The sequence below is a fragment of the Mus musculus genome, chromosome X (genome assembly GCF_000001635.26).
Source record: "Mus musculus strain C57BL/6J chromosome X, GRCm38.p6 C57BL/6J".
NCBI classification, from domain to species: Eukaryota; Metazoa; Chordata; class Mammalia; order Rodentia; family Muridae; genus Mus; species Mus musculus.
In genome coordinates, this window is record NC_000086.7 from 136752654 (window position 1) to 136780386 (window position 27733).

Consider the following 27733-nt stretch of genomic DNA (forward strand, 5'->3'; position numbering starts at 1 on the left):
GATCCACTTAGACTTGAGCTTTGTACAAGGAGATAAGAATGGATCAATTCTCATTCTTCTACATGACAACCGCCAGTTGTGCCAGCACCATTTGTTGAAAATGCTGTCTTTTTTCCACTGGATAGTTTTAGCTCCCTTGTCAAAGATCAAGTGACCATAGGTGTGTGGGTTCATTTCTGGGTCTTCAATTCTATTCCATTGGTCTACTTGTCTGTCTCTATACCAGTACCATGCAGTTTTTATCACAGTTGCTCTGTAGTACAGCTTTAGGTCAGGCATGGTGATTCCACCAGAGGTTCTTTTATCCTTGAGAAGACTTTTTGCTATCCTAGGTTTTTTGTTATTCCAGATGAATTTGCAAATTGCCCTTTCTAATTTGTTGAAGAATTGAGTTGGAATTTTGATGAGGATTGAATTGAATCTGTAGATTGCTTTTGGCAAGATAGCCATTTTTACTATAGTAATCCTGCCAATCAGTGAGCATGGGAGATCTTTCTATCTCCTGAGAGCTTCTTCGATTTCTTTCTTCAGAGACTTGAAGTTCTTGTCATACAGATCTTTCACTTCCTTAGTTAGAGTCACGCCATGGTATTTTATATTATTTGTGACTATTGAGAAGGGTGTTGTTTCCCGAATTTCTTTCTCATCCTGTTTATCCTTTGTGTAGAGAAAAGCCACTGATTTGTTAACAGTTGTGACAACTGAAGTACAGAATAGTTCAATAATTTGGTCAATGTCATGTAGTTACTGTGTTCTGGATTTTTCTCAGCCTTTGAATGAGCTTTTAGAGGAAGAACCTGAGGCTGAGAGAATTATCATTCAAACCTATGCTCTGTGTGGTACTAAAGCACCACACTGTCTTAAAACCAAAGTGTCATGAATAGAGCTAGTAAAATAGAGGGTAAGCTTACATATTCTCTAGATCCATTCTGTAAGACAAAATGGCCCCTACGTTTAGGTGATGGCAATATTTTCCCCTTATTTCAAGAAATTAATAGTGAGGTCTGTTTTTAAATAACACACTACACAGTACAGCACAGTAGGCACTTTTATAAAGCTTTGCACGTGTTAGCAGAGGATGAAAACAGGCCTACTCATATGACTTTTTTGGGTAGGCTTCATGTTAGTGGACTTTGTCTTGCCATGCGGAGAATTCTTTGTTTTTGTGAATTGGCTTAGAGGCCATTCTTCCCCTTGGCTTAAGACCTGCTAACAAGCTGTTCTGACTAATAAGCCTTCAGCCCATATTTGTAGCCCATAAATATTATTCTAGCTGGAGACTGTGCTAGAGCAGAATGTGAGGTTGGGAAGAACATTCTAATTCCTTTCCCTGCAGAGATGGCTGTCTCCTCAACAGAACCAACATGTAGAACATGGGGGAAGCCGATGGCTGTGCTGCTGAAATTCCCACTACTGGACTCATTTGTCACTGATGGTGTTTAGCTAAGTTGTTGGGATTCTAATTACAACCTGATCCCTGTCTTAATATGTATGGTATGTTATTAATGTTTAATAAGAACATTACAATTCTTTTTTTCAGTGATGTAACCTACAAGGTCATTTTAATTTTGTTTCTGTAGTACCTGAAGACCACATTGTGTGTACATATCTGTATGGACTCTTGGTTTTCTAAGATTTCTTCTGGATCTCTTTTTCTGTATTCAATAAATTAACAGAAAGGGAATGAACAAAACATATAATACAGTAAGTGGGAAGATAGGCTTTTATTCTAATTACACATATTGTGTATTATTAGGTGCCAGAGCTGTGCAGGCTAATGAGTTGTATAGAATGCATCTCTTGCCTTCAAAAAAAAAATGTATTCTACATTTCTCCCATTGAACCAGCGAGTAGCACCCTGTTTGCTGATCCCTGGCTGATTCCTGATCTCGATTGTTTATTTAGTGTTCCTTAACAGTGCGGCCTAACAAGATTAATCCCTGCATAGTGAAGTACAGTTTTTGAGATTTTAGTAGGCAGAAGTAATGAGATAAGACTAATAATGCCAACACTGATACAGACACTCAAGAGTGGTGGGAGAACACATTACAAAATCTAAAAGAAGTAACACATTCTGGGTACCATCGAGGCATTTAGATTGCTCAGCAAAACGAGAGCCTAACTTTCAATCAGCCTAATAGTTTAAACAGAAGAGTGTTCTTTTATGATAGGTGAGAAAATGCTTTTGGAAATGTTGAAGGAATAAATTTATTCAGTGTATTTCTTCCACTTAGAGAGCTGCTTTGGCTTGGCCTGTGAATTTGCAGAGAGCAAAAGGACCTGTTGTAGATTAAAGAAAAAAAGGAGGCAAAACCCCTGGCATTCCACAAGGCAGAACAAACTGTTAGGAAGATAGATACACCAATAGCCTTAACAACGGAGTAAATAAAGCCTTTCCTCTTGAAAAATACATTCATGAAATATTTATCTAATTAAATATTAACAAAGAATTAATGAAAATACCTGAAACACTTTGTCTTCATAGGACCCCGACACACCCCTTAAAATGTCTAAATCTTAGAATCATATCAGATTGATTTAGGCAGAAAATAGTTCAGGTCTCTGGATGGGTAAGTACTCTAGACAAGACTCTTATATTACCTTTTCTCAATTCATTGATAAGAAGGACCCAAGTTTAACAATTTTGTGATTGAACAGATTGCTAAATGTCAAACCCCTTCAGTGAGACCTAGCACTTCCCTAGTCTCTGTACGTATGTGGGAAGAATGACGAAAATGAAAGCCATTTGCTCTGGATCTAAGGTTGGCATTATGTAAATACTTCTCTGCTTAAGGGCTCCAGTGAGAATAGTACCTTCCACCTGGCATTAGCTCTGAGTGGCTTTGTGAATTCCTTTGGTCTATTATGTTGGTTGGTACTTTGGCTTCTTTGGCACCCAGCACCAGCTGATGCCCTGATCTGAGGCCCAGTTGGACAGGGTTTATTGCTCAGTACTGTAGCTGTCTCCAGGGCATTGTTCTTGAGACTTCCAACAGGGCAGATTTGTGCAGTTAGCCCATCTGGACAAGATCTGTAACAAGTAAAGCTCTGTGCAATAAGCTCATCTCCATAGTCCACCCCCACCATCCCCGCCTCCGGGCTGCAGCAGCCTGACACCCCAGCTCCATCAGGGACAGTATCAAAGAGATACTCTCTGCTCCTTTCAAAGGGGTTTTGCTTGTGGCTTCTCATCGATTGGCACTACCTGGGCAGAAATAGGAACATAGGGGCTCTCTTCCCTTTTCAATGTAATCTCCTCCTATAAACCAGTTTTTAACATTTGATTATTTGTATGAGAGTGCTCAAATGGCCAATAAAAGTATTTTCTAGATCTGAATATGGTAGTGCATACTTTAATCCTAATACTTGGTATGGTTAGACAGGAGGATTATAAGTCCAAGGCTAGCCTGGGCTGCAAGTAAGTTGTAGGCTAACTTTGGATATATATCAATACCTTTTCTCAAAAAAAAAAAAATCTAGGCCAAAGTACTTTCTTCAAAATCAAGGGAAACAAAAGGATATCTCAATGAATGCGAAAGGTCAGACAAATTCAGTATGTAAATAGAGAAAGAAGGCTGGTCTTCTCCTTGCACTATAACATCGGACTTGTTGACTTTGAGTTTAGAATTCTATGTGAAGCGATGAAGTTATGAGGGAGAGATGAAATTGAGACGGAGATGGGAAAAGAGAAGGAGGAGAGCTCTGATTACATACTTAGTTGTTTTTCTGGGTCCAGAGAAAAGGACTTTAATATTTTAAGATACTATTTGTTTGTGTATTCCAATTGCAGTCCTCATGCTTTAATCTTTCTCATCTTATTTTTGTGCTCTTCATGGTCAGATCACTTCAAAGAACTCAATGTACCAGGCCCTTGTGTCTCCATGAGACACAGCAACCCACTCTATTCTGACCTTTCCTGTGGCTTTACTGAACAATCCTATGGAAGAAGAAAGGGAAGCACAAAAGGGTAAAGAAACAACCCAAATTATGGCTCTCTGCCCTCTACGACTATTACCCAAGATAGATAGAACCAATGTTTGTTTCCCTAGAAGCCTAGGTAGGGACCCTATCCATGCCTACTTCCTCCTTAGTAACTTCAAAGCCTACTCTATTTCAGAACAAGGTTGTATGGCACTGTTATTTTCTTGCCAATAGGAGGTAAAGGAGAAAGAAGGTTCTGCAAAATAAAGAGAGTGGAGAAAAAGGAGAAACAAGAGAGCAGTAGTCTGTCTAAATAGTGTTTCTGTACTCCACTTCTTAGATTTTAGTATCTTTTATATCACCTTTCCTAATCATTAAATAAAATTCTTAAAGAATAAGCCCCTCCCCCTACCTTTTTCCTACCCAGCAGCATAATAAAACTTGTGGCTATGCTATTTGATTAGGGACTATAACAAATATGTCTGGAACCAAGAAGCTTACATAGATCTGGAAGGGTACAGAGTCCTGGGTTCTTGCCCCAGTTCTGAAAATGTTATCTTTTCTAGGAGAAGTGAACCTACTTCTGTTGGGCCATATAACATTTTCCTAGCCCAATGCAGCCTATGACTACATTGTTGTTAAGAGGTTCAAAACCTGTGTCTTTGTCTTCCTATCGGTAAGGATATCTGAGTAGGTCATTCAGGGCAGAATTTGTGGACTGAAAGGACAGTGGAAGGGAGAGCAGTGCCAAGTAAAAGCCAGGCTCTGAATACAAGTAGAAAAGATGCAGATAGTAAAACCAAGAATCCCACAGTCTAGATATTCTTCACAGAGGAGCCCCAGCAATGACAGAAAGTCATTTTGGCATTAGCCACGTAGACAAACAAAGGGAAATGGCAGAGTAAGCAGTCAATCTGGATGAGGGTATATAAGCCATGTTTGTAAGTACAGCTACTATTGGCACTAGGCAGTCCCCACATAGCTTGGGAACTGGTAATTGAAGTTATGAGTATGAGATCAGAAGGAACTGTTCAAGTTCCTGAGAGAGTCTGATGGAAGGGAAAAGCCCACCTGGGTGAAAGCAGGAAGCCAGCAACTGTACACTATAGCCTCCACCCTGTTCACAGTGCCTGGTGGATATCTTCTGACCTTAGTACTTTATAGACAACCCAATAGAAGATATTGAAGACAAGAAAAGTAAAAGGGAAGACAGCCCTGGAGATGGTGTCAATTCTCTTGGCTCGGTCCACATAGAGTTTCCTCATGGTTTCTCCTTCCTTTAGAAGAGGGGTTGGAGGTTGGGGACTATAAATGCTGGAACCTTCCATTGGACCTCCATCCCTTGCTTGTAAGCAGTGTCCTAGGCCATAGCCACGAAAATAGAAGCGGCTCTCTCTTATGATGTCTTCTTCCTATAATTACAAGAGATAAAAGGTGGTATGTATATGTGTGTATATATATGTGTATATATATGTTATATATAATATTTATGTATATTAAGCTATATGCTATGGTTTCATTTACAGCCATGCATTGAGTTCCCTTTGAATATGTGTAACAACATTTGGAGTCATCTAAAACCTACTGAAGTGCCAACATCTCAACGTCAAATTCTGTGACAGGTAAACAGAACAATAAAACCACCAGATAGTAAGGCTGAGATATTTTGACTTGATAAATTGATTTTAATTAATTTTAAAAGCTTTAGAAATAGTTTGTTTGTAGATAGTACATTTTAAAGCTAATTTTGAATGAAAGCATGGCGGAGGCACATTTTAAATACGCAGTAAGCAACATGACCATTACTACAATAGTTGGCTGACAACAGCTGGGAAGCAGGAAGCAAGGACAGGAAGATAGAAATCAAAGAAATTGAAGGGAGCAGGAGGAGGAAGTGGGAAGAACCATCCACAAGAGCTTTACTTCTGGAAGAAGCCCTCAGTCCCTCTACCCCACAACTTACTTACTCTATTTTCTCATTTTAGAGCAGATTTGAGAAATATATCCTTCAAATAGAAGATGATTATGTATATTAAAAGTGTTGAATGCTCTGCAGTAAAAGCTTCAGCTAAGAGATTGCCTGAAATGAAGTATCCTTTTGTCTGATTTCATCTACCAACTCAAGTGTGCCCAGCACTGAGGAGGTTCCCGAGTCTCTCATCCCCAACACTGGAGAAGTCCAAGGTAAAACAAGAAGAGTAAGCCACCCTAGCTACCTGACGTAGTTCTTTAACTTATAAGAACAAGGAATATATATGTATATGCAGAATGAGCACAAAGGTGTTAAACATTTTGTACAATTTAAAGGACACTGTGGGATGTATATAACAAGGCCTCTGCAGCTACAGAAATCAATGAAAAAGTAGTTGATGAGGTACTGGTATGGTTGGTAATAGTAACGTCTTAATTATGATATCACCCAAAACTGACCTGTTATGAGGACAAGCCTGAGCATCAGTGGCAGACAAACTCAGGCCACAAACCCTTTCTCTGCTGTCTGTTAGTTCATATATAGACAGATTCATTCCTATATTTCCAGTGGCAGGAACCATGCTTGGACCCTAATTGATACTCAGAAGCTGTCTGTTGAATAGACAACTGGGCTGATAAGCCACATGCTTCAGGATATGAGGAATGGAGTGGCTTTTTGTTCTTGGATGCCAATATCTTGTCAGGGTCCCAAACTAAAGAGTGTACTCAGAAAAGTATCTTGTTCAGTTATGAAATACTTGACAGGAAAAAACAATTATTATTTGCCCCACTATACAGTGGTTCAATAGCCTTTTGCTTCTGTAAATGGAGGAACACTTTTTAAAAATATTCATTATTTTTATTTGAGGTGTATGGGCAGTTGGCCTTCATGTATATCTGTGCATCATGTGTGTGTACTGGTGGGGCCCTGGAACTGAAGTTATAGATTGTTGTTAGCAGCCATGTGCATGCTGGGGATTGAACACAGGTCCTCTGGAATAACAGCTAGCCAGTGCTCTTATCCCCTAAGCCATCTCTGCAGCCTGTGAGGAACACTTTGAACACAGGAAAAAATTAACGTCTACCCACCAGAAAGCTTTACTGTCCTGTTCTTGAAGTATCGGGGTCTTCGTAGAGAATTAGATGTGTATATATCAGAGGCAGTTCACTATCCTGGCTTGTTAATCTTGAAAAGTTACAGTTTGGCAGCCTGAAGGCTCTGCTCATTTATCATTTTGGCCTTTTTTTAGTCAGAGATCTTTATTAATCGCACATGTATTGTATAATTAATATTCACACTCTTGCTACAGGGGAGATTTGCTGGGACCATTGGTATGCAGAATATCTCCTAAGGACTTAGAACTATGATAGGGGTAAGTAAAGTAAACAAATACTTGCTAGCATTGCAGTATAGCTGTACCGCACTGTAGTGCACTATTCACCTCGGCACCCAGCTACAAGACACAGCTACAGAGGCTAGGTACTGAGAAAACATTCCGAGCGAGGAACTTAGATCCAACTGTAATTGCTGTTTTTATAAATCCCATTATTTCCCCTTTTATCCAGTGAATCTAAGGAAATTGTGTGGAAATATTTCTCAGGCTAGAAGAAAGTAATTTTATACAGAAGAGAAAATATATCTAATAAAGTAAGCTATTCTTGGTTCTTTTTAGTTTTAATATGTATCTTTTTGGCTTGCACAGCAAAGATTAGTGCCCTAAAAGAGGCCTAAATTTGGATATTAGATACTTAAGACAAACTCTGAATGACGAGGGAGTGTCATTGGCTTGGGGAGGAACAACATGCCATTGAATATCCCTTTGCTCTTTCTATGGCTATTGAAAAGAGTTGAATTTGTTTCTACTTACCTAGGAGCCAAGTGCTGGAAGGCTAGAGAAGGAAGCTGGGAGATAATGCCCAGTGTAAAAGGTGGACTATGAAGACGGAATAGAGTAATAAATATGGAAGTGAGACACTCAGGGAGAAAAGATTCTGGACATGGGGCAGAACGCTCAATGGAAGACAGAGAGGTGAGCAGGGTTCTGAAAGTAAGGCCCTGAGAGGATTTGCTGGTATTTTGTAAATTTTCTAGTTCTTAAGTTACTGTATTGATAATAGCAAGGATTCTTGTCTATGCAGTTTGACAGCCTTTGCCTTTGACTGGTGTGCTCAGAGCCAGGGGCTAGGCTAACCCTGCAGGGGTGCTGAGAGTAAGGCTTTCACCTCTTCCTCTAAACTCCTTAGACCAGCTGCGAAGGCAAAGGGCATGTAAAACCATCGCCATTTCCTGCACTGCCACAGGAGAAGAGCAAGCACCATGCACGGGAGACAAGTGGTGGAGGAGGTGGTACTAGGAGCAAGATGAGTAGCACTGTAGTAACTGTAGTAATATTTGTTACTGGGACAGCGACACAAGTGTTTTAGGTAGGAAAGGGGCTCTGGAGTATTTGAAAACCTGTTCTTTCCTAGGAGTGCAAAGTTAAAAAACATTAAAAATCAAACTATGAATCGAAGAGTTTGGTACCTGGAGAAAAGTTTCATACAACTAAAGAAGAGGCAGAGATGATTATTTTAGGAAAGGGAGCATCCTGATTTTTTCATCCCCTAATTATGTACATGTTTTCCTACCCCTTCGATGAGGTAGGAAAATCTTATAGGCAGCTCTCTGGAAGAATGAGTCTTATTCAAAGATATGTAGTTGAAGATCAGTCCACTAGAGGGCTCACTCTTTGGGAACTATGAAAGAACTAAAGAGAGGAAAACTAGAAGAAGAATCTGTATGAGATAGGAGCCCCGTCTTCCCCAGAAAGGAACCATATCAAGAAATGTGAAGTCATATAGATTGTATGATCATTGGAAGTCATAATAGTGGTGTGCCAGGAGCAACTGAGGTGGGAGTTGAGAGTTAGGAGGAACAAAGCATCCTTGTATTACTATGTCTCAGGCTAAAGTCCGAGTGTGTGTGTGTGTGTGTGTGTGTGTGTGTGTGTACACGCGTGTGTGAGCACTCGTGCACATATTTGCGTGTGTGTGTTACTGTGGATCAAACGCAAGATTTATACATACGCTTGGCAAGCACTCTGCCACTGAGCTAGACCTGCTGCCCCCTAGAGTCAAGATTTTAACAGTGCGTTCAGGTAATTTGTTTTCTCTGCTCCAAGAAGTAATTTTGTGCTGTGCATTTTGGGTTTGAAGCCTCTGGATTAGACAGAAAACATGGAATCAAAGCTCGAGACACTGTCTCTGAAGATTAAGCAACCAGTACCAAGGCTTTCAGCTTTGCTCATAATTGGAGCTTGCTTGTCTCAGGGTAGCCTAAGCACCTCTGTTGTCATGACAACTTACCTAGTGCCTATTGTCTGGGCAATTGAGGGAAAACTGCTTCTGTTGTCATGACAACAACTTCCTCTTCTATCTCCCCTTGGTGATCACTCTGTTCTGGAAGAAATGGGGCTAACAAACAAGAGTGAGGAAGACCACCACCTCAAGCCTACCAACTCTGAAGTGCCTGATGCTCAAGATACATTCCACCAATCAGAAGAGGCAAGTAGTGGTCTTTCAATTTCAGTTCAAACATGGGGACCATCTTACAGTGCTCCATTTGAAAGGCACTGGTGTCTGACTCTTAGTTCTTAATAGAGGACGACTTAAAGTACCTTCCTTCTGTATGCGAGGAAAACCAAAAACACTATCATTAATTCTCAAAGCAATAACATCAATGTTAAGCCAATATATGGTTCTAATAGTGGCAAATATATTTTTGTTTGCTTGTTTTGAGACAGGGTCTCTATGTAGTCCTGGCTATCCTAGAACTTGATATATAGACCAGGCTGGCCTTAAACTTACAAAACCTTTAGTCTCTACCTCCCAAATGCTGAGATTATGGGCATGTGCTACCATGCCTAGCCTGGGCTAATATATTTTAAGCGTTTATTGCATGCATACTCTTAATTTCTCTACTGCCTTATAAGGGTTAATGTCTCATTGAATAGATAAAGGAAACAGTACCAGAAAAACTAAGTATTTAATTTAACTGTCAACAGCCTGGGACTAGAATTCCCAGGATTCCCAATTGCCTAGTCCTAGAGTCCTGGGTTGGGTTTATAGGAGGAGTAATAGGAAGGAAAGACTGCAAAGGAGAAGGAAAGTGGGCTCCACCCCTTCGGTACTCACCATACGCTGACGTCTCTGCCTTCTACGAAGTCTCATAAATTCCTTATGCTGACGAGAGACAAAATTGACTGCAGCATACTCAAGCAAGGCAGCAAATACAAAGAGCAGGCATACAGCCATCCAGATGTCAATTGCCTTTACGTAGGACACCTGCAACATCCATGAACAGAGAAGTTATCCTTTCTGGAGTCCTTCCATGGACTGTCCAGTGGATTTCTAATCCATATCAATTGCCTGCTATTGTTCAGTTTTATCCTGAAATTTCTGTGGTTTTAAAAAATTCTGTCCTGTTACATATCTTTATCTGAAGGCTACCCATCATCCTTCATCTTCCTGCAGTCTTCACCCTCCACTTTCATGAGCCTGTCCCCTTACTCTTTATTTCCCTTCTTTGTTATTCTTGCATGCCCGTTTTGCCTTCTCTCTCTTCCTCTTTTATTTCTTTTGATTCTTCTCTTTTAGTAAATAAAAATGATCAAATCACATTTGCTTGCCCTCTGGGATGCCCTGGGTTTCTCTTAGCCATGGGAGGTGTGTGGAGTCAGTTACGACTCAGAGAGAAGGGGTTTCAGCAGAGGTCACTTAGTTAAAAGGTGATACTAGGACTGGAAAAATTTGGAGCTTTGAAGTCACTGGCCTTGACATTTGCTTTGGTTCTAGCCTCACTGGCAGACTAGAATCTCCCCCGTTCCTGTTCGGCTGTTGACCCCGTGGGGTTTTCTGCTGCTTTTGCAAGAGTTACTGCTGAGGAGTAGGGTACAGTGGTGAGCTAAAGCTTCATCTCTCACCTTGGAGAGAACAGGGCAGGATCCTGAGGGAGTGCTACCTAGCCCTTCTCATGACACTTCAGTAATTGCAGGGCTCTCTGGGCACCCACTCATCTGCTTCCTGCCATGTTCCTCTTGTTACCTGCCTTTGGGAGCTTTGAAGAGCTTTTTTTCTCCCACTTGCCTGGTAAAGGTTGAACACACACAAACCTCCTCAGGAAAAAGGCTCAGCTGGATGGGTCTAAGAGGAGGGACAGAACTTCAATTTATTGAGAACCTTTCAGTTCCTTAACCGGAGGGATTTCCTGTGGAGTTTGAGCTCACTCCATATAGCTTCATATCAAGGGTAGGATTTGTGAAAGTGACTCCTTTTTACCAGCTTCTGTGTTATAGAGCACTGAGATTGCTGCAGACTCCAGCTATAGCAAAGGTCGCATGGGATACATTCTCTACTTACTGGCTGTCTCTGTGAGAGTAGAGATTGATAGTGGAGATGGCATCCAGGACTTCCTGTGTTACAGGCATAGTGCTTTACCAATAAGCTATATCCCCAACCTCCTATCTTATTGGTTTTTAAAAGAAAGTGTTCTACACACATGAGCATTTAGCAGTGTTTATAGGAAATTTTGGCAACACAATTTTAGAGTGGTCATAGCTACTGGCATCTAATGGGTAAAAGACAAGGGTGCTATAAAGCATTATAAAGCACATACCATTCCTCCCTCCAAACACACACACACATTTGTTCTAACTGACATGTGAAAGTTGGCAAACCCTGCTTTACTTCTGGGCAGCTCCACTGAAAGAGTAGGAATGGGTTACTCAGATTAGGAATTCCTTGGTGCAGTCTCCGATTCAATACCAATGAAGAAGGTATCCCATTTAACTGTCTATCTCCCAGACCCACTGGCCTCTCAAGGACGTCAGATACCTGCTATGAAGATCAGTAATGAGGCAATGATAAGGGATAGTCATGACGGGCTTTAGGCTATTAATGAAAAGGGCACCTTATGTATTTGTGGCTTGTTAATGATAAATGTGTCACTAATAAGGTTTTTTAAAAGATCACTGTGATCATATCACAACCCCTCCCACTACAGCTCTTTAGAGGTTCTCTATTAACCTTGTGTTCTAGATGTGTCGCACTTGCCATGGTCTTTGACCTCTCACTGCCTCTTCGGCCTCAGCGTGCCCCTTGTCATCTATGATCTTGCTGTAGTAAAATGTTTCAGTGTTTTTAAAGAAGTCTGTCTCTTCCTCTTTTCTCTGTGATCTGACTAACTTGCTGTTTAGCTTCCATCTTAGATAGCATATGTTTGAGATGCCTTTCCTGATCGTCCTAATGTGTGTTTTACTGTATGTGCTTGGCTTGCCCATAACTTTTTAGCATCCACCACACACCTGGCCAGTTCCTCCACTAGACTGAGCTTTTCCATGCCAAGAACTATTTTTATGTTGTTCTGTCCCCAATACTTGAGTGCTTGGCACACAATAAGTGTTTTGTTTTGTTTTTTGAATGAGCAGATAGAAGGTTTAGCAATGTGTTTGTCTCTGCTGGCTCCTACTTGCTGTCTCTGCCCTTCTTTCCTTTCTTTGCCTCACGAGCTAAGGGCAAAATATAGAGAATTGGAGCCTTCCTCCCTGGTGCAGCTTTATATCTTGTCATCCATTTAGCTTTTCCTGTCGCTGAGCCTCTTGCAGCTATGGAGATCAAGAGCCTGGCAAAGAGACAGAAATCAGTGCCTTTAGGGTGCTACACAAGGTAATGAAGGAATGCTTCCTGTAGACTATAGCGAAAGACTGCCCCACCTGAGTTCCCTTACAAAGAAATCCCTTATACTCTCTTCCTACACAATAGAGGTGTGTTTTGGATGGGAGTAGTGTTGCTATCAGATGCCTCTGGCCTGGCCTCATCAAACATGATGTTGCCCAAACTGAAGGATGAGCAAGATCTGCTTGGCTTGCTGGTTCCTTTGCTCCATGGCTCTACCTACCAAGACTGTTCATTTCAGGGTACATGGCCTGACTATTTTGCTTACAGACCAATGAGGCTATTAAAAAGTCATGAAAATATGACAAGAAGGTCCTAAATGTTGCAAACAACCTCTTGACAAAGTCTGTTTTTCCAAATGAGGAAACTGTGTGAAAACTACAAGCAGATGGACTGGACTCACTTACAGGAGAGGATGAGAAAGGAAATCTCTTGGCAAGAGGCATAAATGGCATTATCTTCTTGGGTTATGAAGAATCTTCTTACTTGACAGAGACAAAAACTTGGGGTAAGGCTCTTAATGCAGTGATCCAATAAAAAGCTATTATAGTAATGCAAGTATCATAGCCCAGGCTGGCTCTATGACTCTCCTCTAAGGACAGTCTGCCTCTAAGAGCCTCATTAACACCCCAGTGAATTTAGAAAACATACAGGAAGGGATCCCTGACTACTACTTCTTGGGTGCTTGATGTTAATCTGAACTTGACCACTGTTTATTTCTATAGGGGGGTTGGAATAACTTACAGGTTTCCTAGCAAATGAAAAATTACTAGGGGAAATATCTACTAGACTCCTAGATCCAATACTCACTCTTTTTTAACTCTGACACCTGATAATTGTAAAAATAATTAACATTTATTAAGTAATTATTATGTGCCAAACACTGTCCTTGCATGTCAATACATTAATTTATTTTTCACAGTAACCTCGTGGAAAGGGGTAGCATTCTTAGTCTCATACTACAGGCAAAGCAACTGAGAGACAATTTAACCAAGGTCATACTATTAGGAAATGAGGCTAGGATTTAAACCTAAGTCTGCCTGACCTACGCTACACTTAATCTCCCCTATAGCAATTTCATAAACCATCAATATCCACATTATACACTGCTTGAGTGTCCAGTGAAGAAGTCTTATATGGAACAAGGAATGAGAGGTTGTTATCTGAGGGCCAGGTTCCCAACAAATCAGAATAAGAGGGAATATAAGAGGCAAGATTCATTATGCTTTCATGACCAAGTACAGTATATAGTATGTGCTCAATAAATATTCGTTGAATGAAAAAAATGGCCTCACTCCCTGATTTGCTCAGAGCCTTGCTGACCATAAGGACTTTGAGGTGACCTTTAAATTCCCTACATGAATACACAATGCAGGGAGAACTGTTCTTAGTCCCATCAGCACAAATTTTTCTGCATAGTCAAAACATAAACAGGCCCCAGATGATCAGAGTCTACTGTCTTTAATTGCTATTATATTTGCAACCTCAAAATATTCTCCTTCCCCCCAAATAAATACTATATTTAGAGCACTTTGTAATAGCACCTTATTTGTTATAGAAAGAGGACAGAATTTAGTTCAAACCTCTACTGTCTCTTTGGTTCTTTCTGATCATCATTCACCTTGAGAAGGTCACTTAACCTGCAATCTGCATTTTTACCTGTACTATGAAATAATAGGACTATCTATGATAATGCTCTTTTGCATGCTTGTGTTTCCCAAAGAAAACTAAGTAAGGCAGAATTTCTAGTCGATCTGTAGCATTCATGTTGTTATGCTGTTTTAGAGAAGAGGAAATGTTGAGTGGCAGCTATTGCCATTTGCAGTTAAAAACCAAATGCAATGAATAGAGGAGCATAGCAGAGCATGCAATGAGTGGGAAATAGGGGGCTTGATGTCAGGCAGGTTCTTTTTGCATATCTCTTCACCTTAGGCAAAGAGGCCCTGGATCCAGAGCTCTGAGTTGTCATGGTGAGGACTGTGGTGATGCCAAGGCCTACACGAGCAGGGGCCGCATCCATGTTGATCCAGAAGGAGACCCAGGACAGGATGACGATGAGTAGGCTGGGGATGTACATTTGAATCAGATAGTAGCCCATCTGCCGCTCCAGGTGAAACTTTACCTCAATGCAAGTGAATTTTCCTGAGAAAAGAAATGAAGTATTTGGCTCTGAGTCTCCATACTGCAGCTTAGCCTGAGGGAGTATAGGTCAGGAATAGGGCAGCCCTGCTGAACCAACCTCTGGGATGCTCAGAGGATGCCCCAGATAGTGCCAGATTTCAAACTGTGAAAGCTCTCAACTCAGCCCTAAAGATTGCCTACTTGCTCCCAGAATTTTTACTTCCAGAATAAGATTTTTCATGTAACAATTACAAAAAGAGGACAAAGAGTAAGAAGGCCCCAGAATCAAATTCTCTGAGGTTGAATCTCAAGTTTCCACTTAATAGCTATGTGATCTTAACTAAGTCATCCAAAGCTTGTTTGTTTGTTTCTTATGCCTTTTGTTTTTGAGACAAGGTCTTTTTATGTGGTCCAGGGTGATATCAAATTTGGAATTCTCTTCTGAGCCACCACACCAAGTTCCACTCAAGTTTTTTGCACTAGATACTAGCTTAGAAACAGACTGATTAACTATAGCAACTCCATCATTGAGCTGTTAGAAAAGTTAAATGAAGTGCAGTAGTTCAGGTGCTCAGCACATAACTATTCCAGTTGTTAAAGCGTTGTTAAGAAGGGATTAGTTTGGACTTCATTTATATTATACCATTCTTCCTTGCACTTGCTCATATCCCAGAATCCCAGCTAGAATAAACTCTGTGTCTTAAGCAAGTGAGAACAACCATCTAGCATACAACTGGAAAAGATTCGCAACAGAGATCATCAGCTCTGGACCCTGGAAAGCAGGCTCCCATAGACCAGTGGTTCTCAACTTGTGGGTCGAGACCACTTTGGAGGTGTAATGACTCTTCTGCAAGAATCACCTAAGACCATCAGAAAACACAAATATTTACATTATAATTCATAGCAGTAGCAAAATTACAGATATGAAGTAGCAATGAAAATAATGTTTTGGTTGGGGGTCACCACACCTCGAGGAACTGTATTTTTAGGTTCACAGAAGTAGGAAGGTTGAGAGCCACTGTCACACAGTATCAGGAATCACTATTGTATTCTGCCATAAAACAATGCATCGGTTCTAGGCACACATCTCAGTGCTCTTCTTTTCCCCAAACCACCCCCCTTTACTTTATCCTGATTGCCATGGCTCGGAAGCCAAGAAAACAGTAATTTACAGCTTCTTTTAAAACCAGAGGCGTTTGATAACACAAGAGGAAAAGGAGACAATTTGTATAGCTATCTCTAAGTATCCACTGGGAGATGGCTTTCAAGATTCCCCTTACAAATACCAAAATCTGTGGATGCTCAAATCTCTTATACAAAGTGGCATCATATTTGTATTTAAAATATGCATACCCTTCCATATACTTTAAATTAGGTCTATATCATTCATTTAAACTGTTTATTTGTTTGTTTAGTGTGTTTGTACATATGTACGTTAGAGGACAACTTCAGTAGTTAGTTCTTGACTTCCACAATGTGGGTCTCAGGAACTGAACTCAATTCATTTACCCACTGTCTTAGTCAGGGTTTCTATTCCTGCACAAACATCATGACCAAGAAGCAAGTTGGGGAGGAAAGGGTTTATTCGGCTTACATTTCCATACTGCTGTTGATCACCAAAGGATGCAGGACTGGAACTCAAGCAGGTCAGAAAGCAGGAGCTGATGCAGAGGCCATGGAGGGATGTTCTTTACTGGCTTGCTTAGCCTGCTTTCTTATAGAACCCAAGACAACCAGCCCAGAGATGGTCCCACCCACAAGGGGCCTTGCCCCCTTGATCACTAATTGAGAAAATGCCTTACAGTTGGATCTCATGGAGGCATTTCCTCAACTGAAGCTCCTTTCTCTGTGATAACTCCAGCTGTGTCAAGTTGACACAAAACTAGCCAATACAACTGACCCCTTGTCAACTTGACACACAAACACATCACTAGTAAGCCTCAACCCTTACATTCTTATTCATCCCCAAGGTCTAAATAACTTTAAATGTCCCACAGTCTTTACATATTCTTAAAATTTCAATCTCTTTAAAATATCTCTTTTAAAAATCCAAAGTCTTTTTAAATTAAAAGTCTCTTAACTGTGGGCATCACTAAAACAGTTTCTTCCTTCAAGAGGGAAAATATCAGGGCACAGTCACAATCAAAAGCAAAAATCAATCTCCAACCGTCCAATGTCTGGGATCCAACTCACGATCTTCTGGGCTCCTCCAAGGGCTTGGGTCACTTCTCCAGCCATGCCCTTTGTAGCACACGCGTCATCCTCTAGGCTCCAGATGCCTCTACTCCACTGCTGCTGCTGCTCTTGGTGGTCATCTCATGGTACTGGCATCTCCAAAACACTGCATGACCCCTTCAGTCCTGGGCCATCAATTGCAACTGAGGCTGCACTTTCACCAATGGCCTTCCATGGCCTCTCACAGTGCCAAGCCTCAGCTGCTCTGCTCAATTCCTTCATGCCTTCAAAACCAGTACCACCTGGGTGACCCTTACACGTTACCAAGTCCAGCCAGAGCACAAGGTACAACTTTGGCTATATCTGGAACGCAGCAACTGTGCTCTCAGAAAACACTTCCCAGAAGATGTCACCTCAATGATGCTGGTCTCTTCTTAATCACCGCTAATTTCTTAGCTCCAGCTAACCAGCATCAATAGTCCCAGTAATGCAAAGTTTTTGCTTTAGTAGTTCTGGTATCTTGTTAATCACAGCTGATTCTTCAGCCCCAGCTAACCAGAACTACAGAATCTTCACAATCAAAACAGCAATGGCCCTGAAAAGAGTCTTTAATTTTCCCTCTGAAATTTCACAAACCAGACCTCCATCTTCTGCAGTGTTCTCAACGTTGTCTTCCAAGCTCCTACACAACATCCGACAGAGCTCTTAACAACGGATGGATCTTCAAGCCCAAAGTTCCAAAGTCCTTCCACAGTCCTCCCCAAAACATGGTCAGGTTGTCACAGGAATACCCCACTCTGCTGGTACCAATTTGTCTTAGTCAGGGTTTCTATTCCTGCACAAACATCATGACCAAGAAGCAAGTTGGGGAGGAAAGGGTTTATTCGGCTTACATTTCCATACTGCTGTTGATCACCAAAGGATGCAGGACTGGAACTCAAGCAGGTCAGAAAGCAGGAGCTGATGCAGAGGCCATGGAGGGATGTTCTTTACTGGCTTGCTTAGCCTGCTTTCTTATAGAACCCAAGACAACCAGCCCAGAGATGGTCCCACCCACAAGGGGCCTTGCCCCCTTGATCACTAATTGAGAAAATGCCTTACAGTTGGATCTCATGGAGGCATTTCCTCAACTGAAGCTCCTTTCTCTGTGATAACTCCAGCTGTGTCAAGTTGACACAAAACTAGCCAATACACCCACTAAGCCATCTTGTCAGCTCTATGATATAACATAATAATGATATGGAAAAAGTCTGTACATATTCACACAGATGAAATTTATGATGAACACATATCTTTGCTTTGTTCTTTTTTTATTAGAAATTTTTTATTTGCATTTTAGATGTTATCCCCTTTCCTAGTTTCCCCTCTGAAAATCCCCTATCCACTTCCCCCTTTCCCTACTTACCAGCCCCACCCACTCCCACTTCCTGGCCTTGGCATTCCCCTATATTGGGGCATAGAACCTTCACAGGACCAAGGACCTCTCCTCCCATTGATGAGCGACTAGGCCATCTTTTGCTACATATGCAGCTGGAGCCATGAGTCCTACCATGTGTTTTCTTTGATTGGTGGTTTAGTCCCAGGGAGCTCTGGGGGTACTGGTTAGTTCATATTGTTGTTCCTCCTATGGGGCTGCAAACCCCTTCAACTCCTTGGGTACTTTCTCTAGCTCCTTCATTGGGGACCCTGTGCTCAGTCCAATGGATGGCTGTGAGCATCCACTTCTGTATTTGTCAGGCACTGGCAGAGTCTCTCAGGAGACAGCTATATCAGGCTCCTGTTACCATAATATAGTCATACTCTGTACATAACACTGAATCTTATCCTTTTTTTCTATTTGTACTTTCCCATGAAGCTATAAGAACTGTAAAAATATCATGTTCATGACTGTATATTATTTTACCAAGTAGATACACTGCCTTAACTTACTTCTACCATGTGGGTGAATTTTTAGAACAATTCCAAGTTTTGTTTGCAATAATAGGAGAAATGTAACTAGAGCCAATGAATATTTTGTAATATTTTCTTAAAATATATTCTAAGGAGTGGAAGTCCTGTATAAATAAGCAGGAAAAAAATAGCTTCCTAAGTACTGTTTTTCACAATACAGTGTTTCCTGAACTACCTACACACACCATAAGCCTCATGATACTTGTTAGCCATGCAAATTTCTAGGCATTTCCTCTAGTATATATAATCAGGATCCCCGAGAGTTACAGCCTAGGAATCAATATTTTTAAAAGACTCCCTAGGGGAATGAATATATTGAGTAAAAAAAGCTTGGAAACAATTCATCTACATTCAAATTGCCATCCCCCCTCCCAAGTCTCTACCAATTTCTACTCCCAGCTGCAGTTTCTAAGTTCAAGGAACTGTTCCCCCCACTCCCACACAACTAAGTTGCTAAAGAAAATGAAGACCCAGCAACTCTTGGGAAAGCTGAAGTAGTGAGCTGTCCAGTTTGGAAAAAGAGTTCCTCTCCACTTCCCTTGCTCTACATGCAGAATAAGAATGTGTTCTGATGTTCAGGAGAGCTAAACAGTGGAGATAACTGTGGGAAGCATGCATACTCAGCTACCTTTTCCCTCAGGCCTGTTTCTTCTATTTGAGCATAACTATTGACAACTCCTAAATGTAGATTTCCTGACTTTCACACAGAATTGACCCTAGGAAAAATAAGACATTTTGGCTGTTCATTGTCACAGAGCCCTTTAATTTGCAGTATATGAGAGACATACAAACATGGATTGTAATTCTGAATCTATTAGCTGTGTGACAACTAATTCAAACTCTCACCTCTCCCTGTTAACTTTCTTTTTAAGATTTATTTTACAGTTATGTGTTTTTTCGTGTTTCTGAGAGTATGAGCATGTCTCAGTGCATGTGTTGAGGTCAGGGGACAGCTTGTAGGAGTCAGTTATCTCCTTTCATCAAGTGTGTTCTGGGGATTAAATACAGGTTGTCAGTTTTACCTACTGAGCTATCCCTATAGACTTTCTGTGTTCTTTCTTTGAAAATGGTGTTGATAGCATCCTCCACGATGGAATAAGGTTTAGGAAACATAGCTCAGCTGTTGAGACTCTAGTAGAACATGGTTGCCTTATCCTGTTGTCTCTGAACTTGAGACCTTCTAGTGCCTCACAGATAATAAAGACTTGCCTGATTCTTACCTGTATTGTAGTGCTTGGTACAATACCCTAGATCCTTCTCATCCCGCAAAATAAATTGGGGTAGAGTCAACCCCTCAGCCACTTGGACAGCAGGAGCATCTTCTAGCCACTCAAACATGAGGTCATTCATGGTGTAGCCAACTGCAAGTGACAGAGACATCAAAAGAGTTTCCGAGTGTGTGTTTGGGGTGAAGATAGAGGTGGAGTTAAGGTTAGCAAGGGTATGGAGTTGAGTGACAAGATTTGGGGTTTAGAAATGACATACTCAGCTTGGAAAAGGAAATGATTCTGAAGAGGGAATTTCCTCAGTTGTCTCATGGGCCTGTACTAAATGAGCAACTCAGAAAGATCCAGACTCCTCTACTAACGTGGATCTCAAGCTTGGGAAATGCTTAGAGAGAAATTACTCTGGCAATCTTGGAATGTAGGCCAAGAAGGTTGGAAAGATGTCAAGGACCCCAGCTGGGAACCTCCTGCCACATCTTAAGCCCAGAGGAGTAAGCATGTGTACTAACCACATGTCCTAAGCTGAGCCTCAGAGCCAGGGCTTCTGCCACTTTTCCTCAGGGAAGAGAGAACTATTTCTGTCCTTCCAGTCATGCATGGGAGAATGTGCATACCACAGACTCCTAGCCAGGGACTTGAATTGGAAAAAAATTGAGAGTTGATAGCTGAACATGCCAAGTTGCTCACAGATTGCTTGCAGTTCATGAAGGCTTGTGTCCCAGACATGACCGTATTCTCATGTGTAAGAGGAGACTGATGTTTACAGAATGTAGTATAAATCCTACTGTAGTTGTGTGACTTGAGGTGAGTCATCTACTCTTCTGTAAAGTGAGGCTAGTAGAGCCTGTCCCAACTAAGTTTGTAAAGTTGTTGTGAGGGATAATGGGATCCTGCTTGTGAATATGGTGTATGAATTCTAGAGGGCAGACAAAAGAGCACTTTGTTTGCACCTCTGTTCCCATGTAGTAGAAACAATGCTACAAGTTTTCTTCTCTGAGGAATATCTCCCGTCCTGATCTTACAGTTTTACCTCTTGAGCCAGGTGATAGGTGAAGAGTAAATGGTGACCCATCCTTGCCATCCTTTGGTGTCTCTGCACATTTGGCAGCCCATAAAGGTTGACACATTTCCCAGAAAGGAGACTGGCTGAGTTCACCTCTCTAGGCATTTTCCTATACCTGAAGCTGTCCTCTGATTCTTTGCAATCATTATCTGCATTCATAGAGAATTAGTTCCATGAATACTTTTATATATGAACATCTTCAATGTCTTAATTCTGAGAAAGTAAAGGTGAAGCTACTGTAGGGATTTCAGGAATAAATTTGGGCACAGGAGGCACCCTTCAGATAGTTTCCCATGGCCAGAAGCACATTTGTATACATGGCTGGGAGGTATTTTGTTCTTCAGCCCTATGGAATGGTCAGCCCAGCAAGTAATGTGGGAACACAAAACCCACACTGGGCTGGGTGTCAAGGAGCCTTGGCTTCTATTCTTATCCACAACAAGAACTGATTGTGTGTACTTGGGAAAATGTCTAAAATATCATTAACTAGCTGTTACTCCAGGCCTTGCCTTGTGATTCATTAGAAACACTTACAGCTTTCCAGCTGCATTGTACAGGTCTGTATGTCCATTGGGAAGTTCTTGAGGTCCATTGGGCAGGACAAAATGAGGGTCAATCTGGTGGGAACAGTAAAAAAGTAATGGCATCAGTTTGCTGTGTTCCAGCACTGTACAGCATGGACCGTCTTCCCACCCTTCTACCTCCATCTGGCTTCTTCCTCTTGATACAGAATCTCCTTGTTATACACTAGGTGCACCTGATGCTGTAGAGAACATTTCCATTCTTGAAGATGCGCAGTAACTTGTTGTCTGTGGTCACCTCATGGAAGTTGGCCCCTTTCTCATTGGCAAAGAAGAGGTCTGGTTTCCAGATAGAGTCGAGCATGGATGGGTCTAGGTCGAGAGAGTCATCTGGATATTCTCGGTAGGCCAGACGTGGGTCATTCCACTGCTGCCGCAAGAAGACATTTACCCGGTAGTCCTAGAAGGGTAGAGAGGAGGGCCTATCAGATTCAGTGCTTTTCCCAGGGGTCCAATAAAGCTAACATGAGCAGAAAGGCAATGAGCAGGAAATGATGGAGATGCATCTTGAGAGCCAATAGGCATTTTCCAGTGGAGAAAGTCCAGTTTGCGAAAATATGGCAAAGATGGGAAGTCATAAGATATTTATTTATATCTTACCTACTATGTGCCAGACTCACTGATAAGAGCTTATTGTTTACTTTTGGTAGGCCAGGAGGTTGAACCCAGGTTCTTGAGCATGCTGGGCAAATTCTCTATCTCTACCACATCCTCAGCTCTGAGTGCTTTCCTCGTACACACCATTTTATTTAAACCCTGCACCAATCTTGTATGGAGAATGGTTTCATGTTCTACCCTTTCCTTATGAATAACAACGTCCTGGGAAGATTGGTGTCCACCTGCTTAATACAGATAGTAGGTGCTAGAGGTGCAATTTGAACTCAGGTCTTTCTAATTCAAAAGCCTGTGCCCTGCCTCAGGTTTCTTCACGTATTTGATGAACATTTTTTAGGCTAGTTTGCATTTAGCTAGGAAAACTCTGGACTAAGAATAGCCTCTCAGTCATCAACTCAAATGTCCCATGGCTAAAGCTATGATCACAAAGCAAGAAAAGGGCAGCAGAAGGGAAATTCTTGCAATGTGGTAGCACACTGGAATAGGAAGACCCCTTACCATGGTGGTCTCAGTGACGGAGCCAAAACTGTTGATGAAGATGTTGCAGGTCACATTCACAGGTGGACCTAAGGGTAGCAAAGCATAGCCCGTTGGCAGGGCCTTCCAGAAATCTCAGTGTAGGTTCCTCAAGTCCCTCTCTGAGCTTCAGATCAGGCCACTGTGGAGCAAAGACTGATAGCTACACAGACCCACAGGCAATGGGGGTAGAGGCTTGTTTTGAGCTCTGAGATCTAACCTTAGACTTCCAGCCTCTTTCCTTAAGGGCATCGAGCAAGTACTGCCTAAGGAATGTGCCACCCGAAACAGTAAGCATGGAGGGGATGAAGTACGTGGACCTCTCTTACCTTTGAAATTGGGCCTAATCCTAGCATCATATCCAGATGTTCGTCCCATAAGCTTGTCCAAGAAATCAGAGGGGGACATAGGCTGGGATCCTTTGAGTCCAGATTTGACATCCTCTTTTGCCAAAGCCACACTGGATGGGAGAAGAAAAGAAGTTTGAGGATGGTTGCACAGCTTGTGCTTTCCTGCCCTCATCCCCCTTGGGTGGATTTGCCCAGCACACAGGAAGATAAGCGAGAATGATTCTCTGGTGTAGTAAATGAGAAGAGCCAAGCAGTTACGAGCTTACATGGCTGTCTAACAATAGTTCTGGGAAGTGGCTTTCACATAGGCTAAGTCTTTTTACTCTTAATTCTCACTACATGATATTAAGGCTGTTGTCTCCATTTTCCAGGCAAGAAAATGGGCTTAAGAGTTATAGAAACAGAGGAAGAGTGGATGGGGGGGGGGTGAGAAGGAAGGCCAGGGAGGAATGGAGGGAGGGAAACTGCAATCAGGATGTAAAGTAAGTAAGTTAGTTTACTAATTAATTATTTTAAAGGTAGTTACTTGCCCAAAGTCTCAGAACTTCTGAGTAACGCAGTCAGGAATCAGTCACTGGACTAAAGACCTACTTAGTGTTCTATTCCCGAAGACACTTTGAAAGCATTCAAAGAAGAATGCCATCTCACCCAGTGTGTTAATGTGGCCTAGCCAAGGATAGGAGGAGTTTTAGAAGAAGCAGTTTCTCTGAGACCTGATATCAGTTGCTTGGGCTTCCTGTAAGATTTCCAGGAGTTAGGACCCAGCTTCTTTGGGAGTAGGTCTCATTTCTGCCTGCCTGCCTGCCTGCCTTTTTCTACCCCCTCTCTCCCTCCCTCTTCTCTCTCTCTCTCTCTCTCTCTCTCTCTCTCTCTCTCTCTCTCTCTCTCCCTCCCTCCCTCCCTCCCTCCCTCCCTCCCTCCCTTTCTTTCTTTCTTTCTTTCTTTCTCTCTTTCTTTCTTTCTTTCTTTCTTGGCATAGCAAGAAGGTATGTTTAAGTGTAGTGTCATGGCCATTACAGGCAGGTGAATTCAACTATGGTAATAACCAGGGATAAATAGCCATGGGAGAATTTCCCAATAGAGTGATCATACTGAAGTAAACTCCCATCTTTCTCTACCTAAGATCTCGATTTGGGGGAGATGTGAGTATGTTTTGGCCTGGCATCGAATATAGCCTCTTTTCTTTTGCCAGTCTTCCTCCTAAGAACTGAGCAGATGAATCAGTGCTGCACAAGCATGAGGAACAGTGTTCAGATCCTCAGCACCCAGATAAAACTCTGGTAGACATGGTAACAACACACATGTAATCCCACCTCTGGGGAGCCTAGCTTTCTTGTAACAGACTCGAAACTGGATAGATATAGGTTCAGCAAATGACCCTACCTCAATATGTAAGATAAAGAATGGTCAAAGAAGACACTTGATATCAACCGTAGGCCTTTACACATATATGCATACATGCATGTCACTGTACACCCACATGTATTTGTGCCTACACATATATAAACATGTATGCATACATACACTTAAATTTCCCCAGTAATTCTGTGTTCTAGTCAGTGACTGGTGGAATCATTAAAGAAGCAGAGGTACCGCATTAAATGTTTCACAGGCTTTATCTAGGTTAGTTCTCATGTCAGTCGTCCCTGATTATCTCTGTTAAAATTGGTTCTTTGTATCCAGGAGACACTGTTCCTAGGACCCCTCTATGGATAATATATAAAGTGGTATAGTCTTTGCATATAACCTTTGTACATCTTCCTGTATACTAGTAAATCATCTCTGGGTTCTAATACCTAATGCACTTTAAATGTTATACAAGTAGCTGTTTAGGGAATAAAGACAAGGAGAATCCAAATATGGCCAGCACAAGTGCTAATAAGTATTTTATTTTGAGTCTGTGATGTTTGAATTTGAAGATGTGGACAACTGATGGGTAGGAAGACCTAACTGTACATAGACTATGAGACTGGGGATCTGTAAGGTGTAGGTGAAATGACTTCTCTAAGGGCCTATAGCTAGTGGTAAAGCCAGAATTCAGAACCAGAGCCAATAACTTCAAGACTTAATGTATCTATCCCAGTACTTGTCACAAGACAAGCAGCCCAGGATGTTCTATTAAAGAACCAGAGTGAGGAAAGGCCAAGACCTGTCACACTGACTTCTTAGAGTTAGATCTTGGATTCTGAAAGCAGGAGGAATCCCTTGCCCTGGGGACAGAGGCCACCCTGCCCACTGGCAGGAGAAGCCAGAGCAGGTGGCTTAAGTATATACTATGGAAATCCAAGGAGGTCGGTGGGGAAGGCAGACGTCTGTAGCTTCACCACAGGATATCCACACCAGCCAGGTGCTTCTGCTGCTGCTGCTGCTGCTGCTGCTGCTGCTGTTGGCCATCTGCCACCTGCCTGCTGGGAGGCCACATGGCCCTGCATACAGAGCAAGCAGACCTCTACTGTCCTCAGCCTCACTCAGGTCACCTCTTCTCTGGTCCCTGTCCTAGGACTCTAAGATAGGCTGGGAATCTTCTGTCTTCAGTCCCGAAGCCTGTTTTGGTTACCAGAATCTGAGATTATCTTGTCTAAAGAACTAAGACTAAGAATGACCATTTTATCCACCCTTTAGTTCCTGGAAAGTTCCTAACACTGACAGGACCTAGAAGGGTCAAGAACTGACAATCCCCATACAAGGTCCTGGGGTGGTATGAGGAGAGAATTTTGATTAAGCTGTGGGCTACTTGGTCAACCTGTAGCAGGTCACTACCCTTCTCTATGATCCATTTTCCATATATATACAACAAATAGCTTGAAGCTAGGATTCTCTAAGAGCCTATCTTGCTCTAATGACATCCACTTGTTCTTGGATCCTGAGGCAGCCTCCCCTCAACAAAGGTCAGCAAAGCCCAACCCAGTGTCCCCTTTATGTTTATATCCTGTCAGCTCCCTCTATGCTGCCAGTCCACTTTTAGCTGTTTTTTCTTTCTAAGCACACTGTCCCACTCTGTGCCCCTTCCTGCCTGCCATCATGTGTCCGCAAGCAATGGGGCTGAAAGTACCTCAGAAGCAAGATGCTCTGGGACACTCCTTGTGTTAAGAGGGAGGAGACACGGCTCTGGCATTCACTCTTTTCACTTTGTGAGGCGTTCCTTTGAAGACCACTGTAGCTGAGCCATAGCTATCTTGTCTATTCAGCATATCCTGTCAACCTAGACCAGCTCTTGTTAAAATGCAAAAGGAGCAAATAAATGGTCAGGGGACATTCAAAAGGAACCCCAAGAATTCTTTACCTGCAAAGCCAGGAAATAACTGCTACCTAGTGCCTCTCAAAAGGACAGTGAGCAGCCATGTGTAAAAGGGCAGGGTAATTGCTGAAAGCTAAGGTTCAGGCATCCCAGCTCCAACATGCTGTGGTCCCGTGGCAGTCCTGTACCACCTGCAGCCTATTTGGCAGGCATCTGGTAGAGGTTTCTGTCATTTTGAGAGGTCCAGCTGATATGGAGATAAGGTTCAGTTACAGGATGAATGACATCCATTTTAGGGCTCAGCTACCTAGCCCCTACCCAGGCCCATGCAGTTCACCCATACAGATGCTCCTATACCCTCAATGGGGCTGCACCACTGTACTGGACAGCTCCTGGTCCTGACTGAGGAGGGTGTGTCCTCCCCTGATGCCCTCCAGACGAGGTTTGTTTTTTCAAACTTAGAAGAAACTGTGGCAGCTGCCCAATCTGTTACCACCAGCCCCCAGTTAGTGTTTGCTCCTCCTCCTCACCCCACTGAACTCACCTGAGCAGGACCTTCCCTGGCAAGGTCCAGAGAAGAAGGAAGAGGCTTGCTGGAACAAGAGTTGTCATTCTGCAGGGACCTTGGAGTCCTTTCTCAGCTTGGCTGCCAAGGTGAGAGCAGGTATCCTGTCGGAAAGCCAATAGTATAGAGCCCCTCTCCAACTTGGACTGGAATAAAGAGCCTGTGTGGCTGGGCTAGGAGTTGAGCGCTCTTTCCTCTCCTGCTTCTTTTCTGCCCTGTCCTTAGCAGTCAGGGTCTAGAACTATTCCCCTGAATAGATCTGAACCTGACACAGATAACCCTACCAGCTCCGGCTTGAGCTTGTCTTAGACTGAGAAGGGCCTCAGCCTGCCTGCCGGTCAGGGAACCAGAAAAGATTCTCTTTGGGTAGCAATCACTCTCCAAACCCTGGAGAGTCCTGGAGGGGAGGGAGGAAAGAGACCAGTAGAAAGATGTTTCTCTCCCTCCCACATCCCCCTAGATGCACCCTCTGAAAGCAGCAATTTAAAGGCACAGTCGCCAGTAGCTGGAGTGGGGTTCCCAGCTTGTCTGAGTACTAGGGAGGAGCTTGGGCTGCTGAGCTGCCACTTGGGGAGAGCCTGGGGTGTTAGGTCCAGCCTCCAACTCTAACAGGAGGAATGCTAGCTCATGTGTAGTCAGTAGTCAGCCTTGTTACTCCTGTACCCAGCATCCCGCTTTTTAGCCTGGAGTCAAAGTGGAGCCCTAGAGTTAAAGACTTAATGCTTTTTCT

At 42.4% G+C, this 27733-nt stretch overlaps 1 protein-coding gene and 1 long non-coding RNA gene across 3 annotated transcripts in view; one reads left to right on the forward strand and one right to left on the reverse strand.

The window, feature by feature from the left end:
• The window catches only part of BC065397 (cDNA sequence BC065397), a 60408-nt gene that overhangs the window by 9697 nt on the left and 22978 nt on the right, over positions 1-27733 (forward strand). The window contains exons 3-8 of the long non-coding RNA NR_033324.1: positions 3841-3967; positions 5448-5543; positions 5907-6105; positions 7203-7265; positions 7765-7922; positions 9338-9435. This is a non-coding gene — a long non-coding RNA (cDNA sequence BC065397). The remainder of the gene's footprint in view (positions 1-3840; positions 3968-5447; positions 5544-5906; positions 6106-7202; positions 7266-7764; positions 7923-9337; positions 9436-27733) is intronic.
• Glra4 (glycine receptor, alpha 4 subunit) lies at positions 1862-27488 on the reverse strand. Of its 2 annotated transcripts, NM_010297.2 has the most exons (9): positions 26983-27068; positions 23180-23310; positions 22833-22900; positions 21896-22119; positions 21673-21755; positions 20070-20210; positions 14531-14745; positions 10066-10215; positions 5021-5333 (listed from the first exon to the last, which is right to left on the reverse strand). In NM_010297.2, the coding sequence occupies exons 1-9, from the start codon at positions 27048-27050 to the stop codon at positions 5043-5045; spliced, it is 1371 nt and encodes a 456-aa protein (NP_034427.2). In that variant the 5' UTR covers positions 27051-27068; the 3' UTR covers positions 5021-5042. The 2 variants fall into 2 exon arrangements, with proteins under 2 accessions (XP_017173873.1, NP_034427.2); XM_017318384.2 differs by lacking the exon at positions 22833-22900 and having other exon boundaries at positions 1862-5333; positions 26983-27488.

What these genes read in the sequence shown, in the direction of transcription:
- Glra4 (NM_010297.2), bottom strand. Translation starts at nt 27,050, where the DNA reads ATGACAACTCTTGTTCCAGCAAGCCTCTTCCTTCTTCTCTGGACCTTG. An exon ending in CCAGGGAAGGTCCTGCTCAG is followed by an intron (nt 23,311 to 26,982) that starts GTGAGTTCAGTG and finishes TCTCCCATCCAG; the next exon opens with TGTGGCTTTGGCAAAAGAGG. An exon ending in GATTAGGCCCAATTTCAAAG is followed by an intron (nt 22,901 to 23,179) that starts GTAAGAGAGGTC and finishes TGCTACCCTTAG; the next exon opens with GTCCACCTGTGAATGTGACC.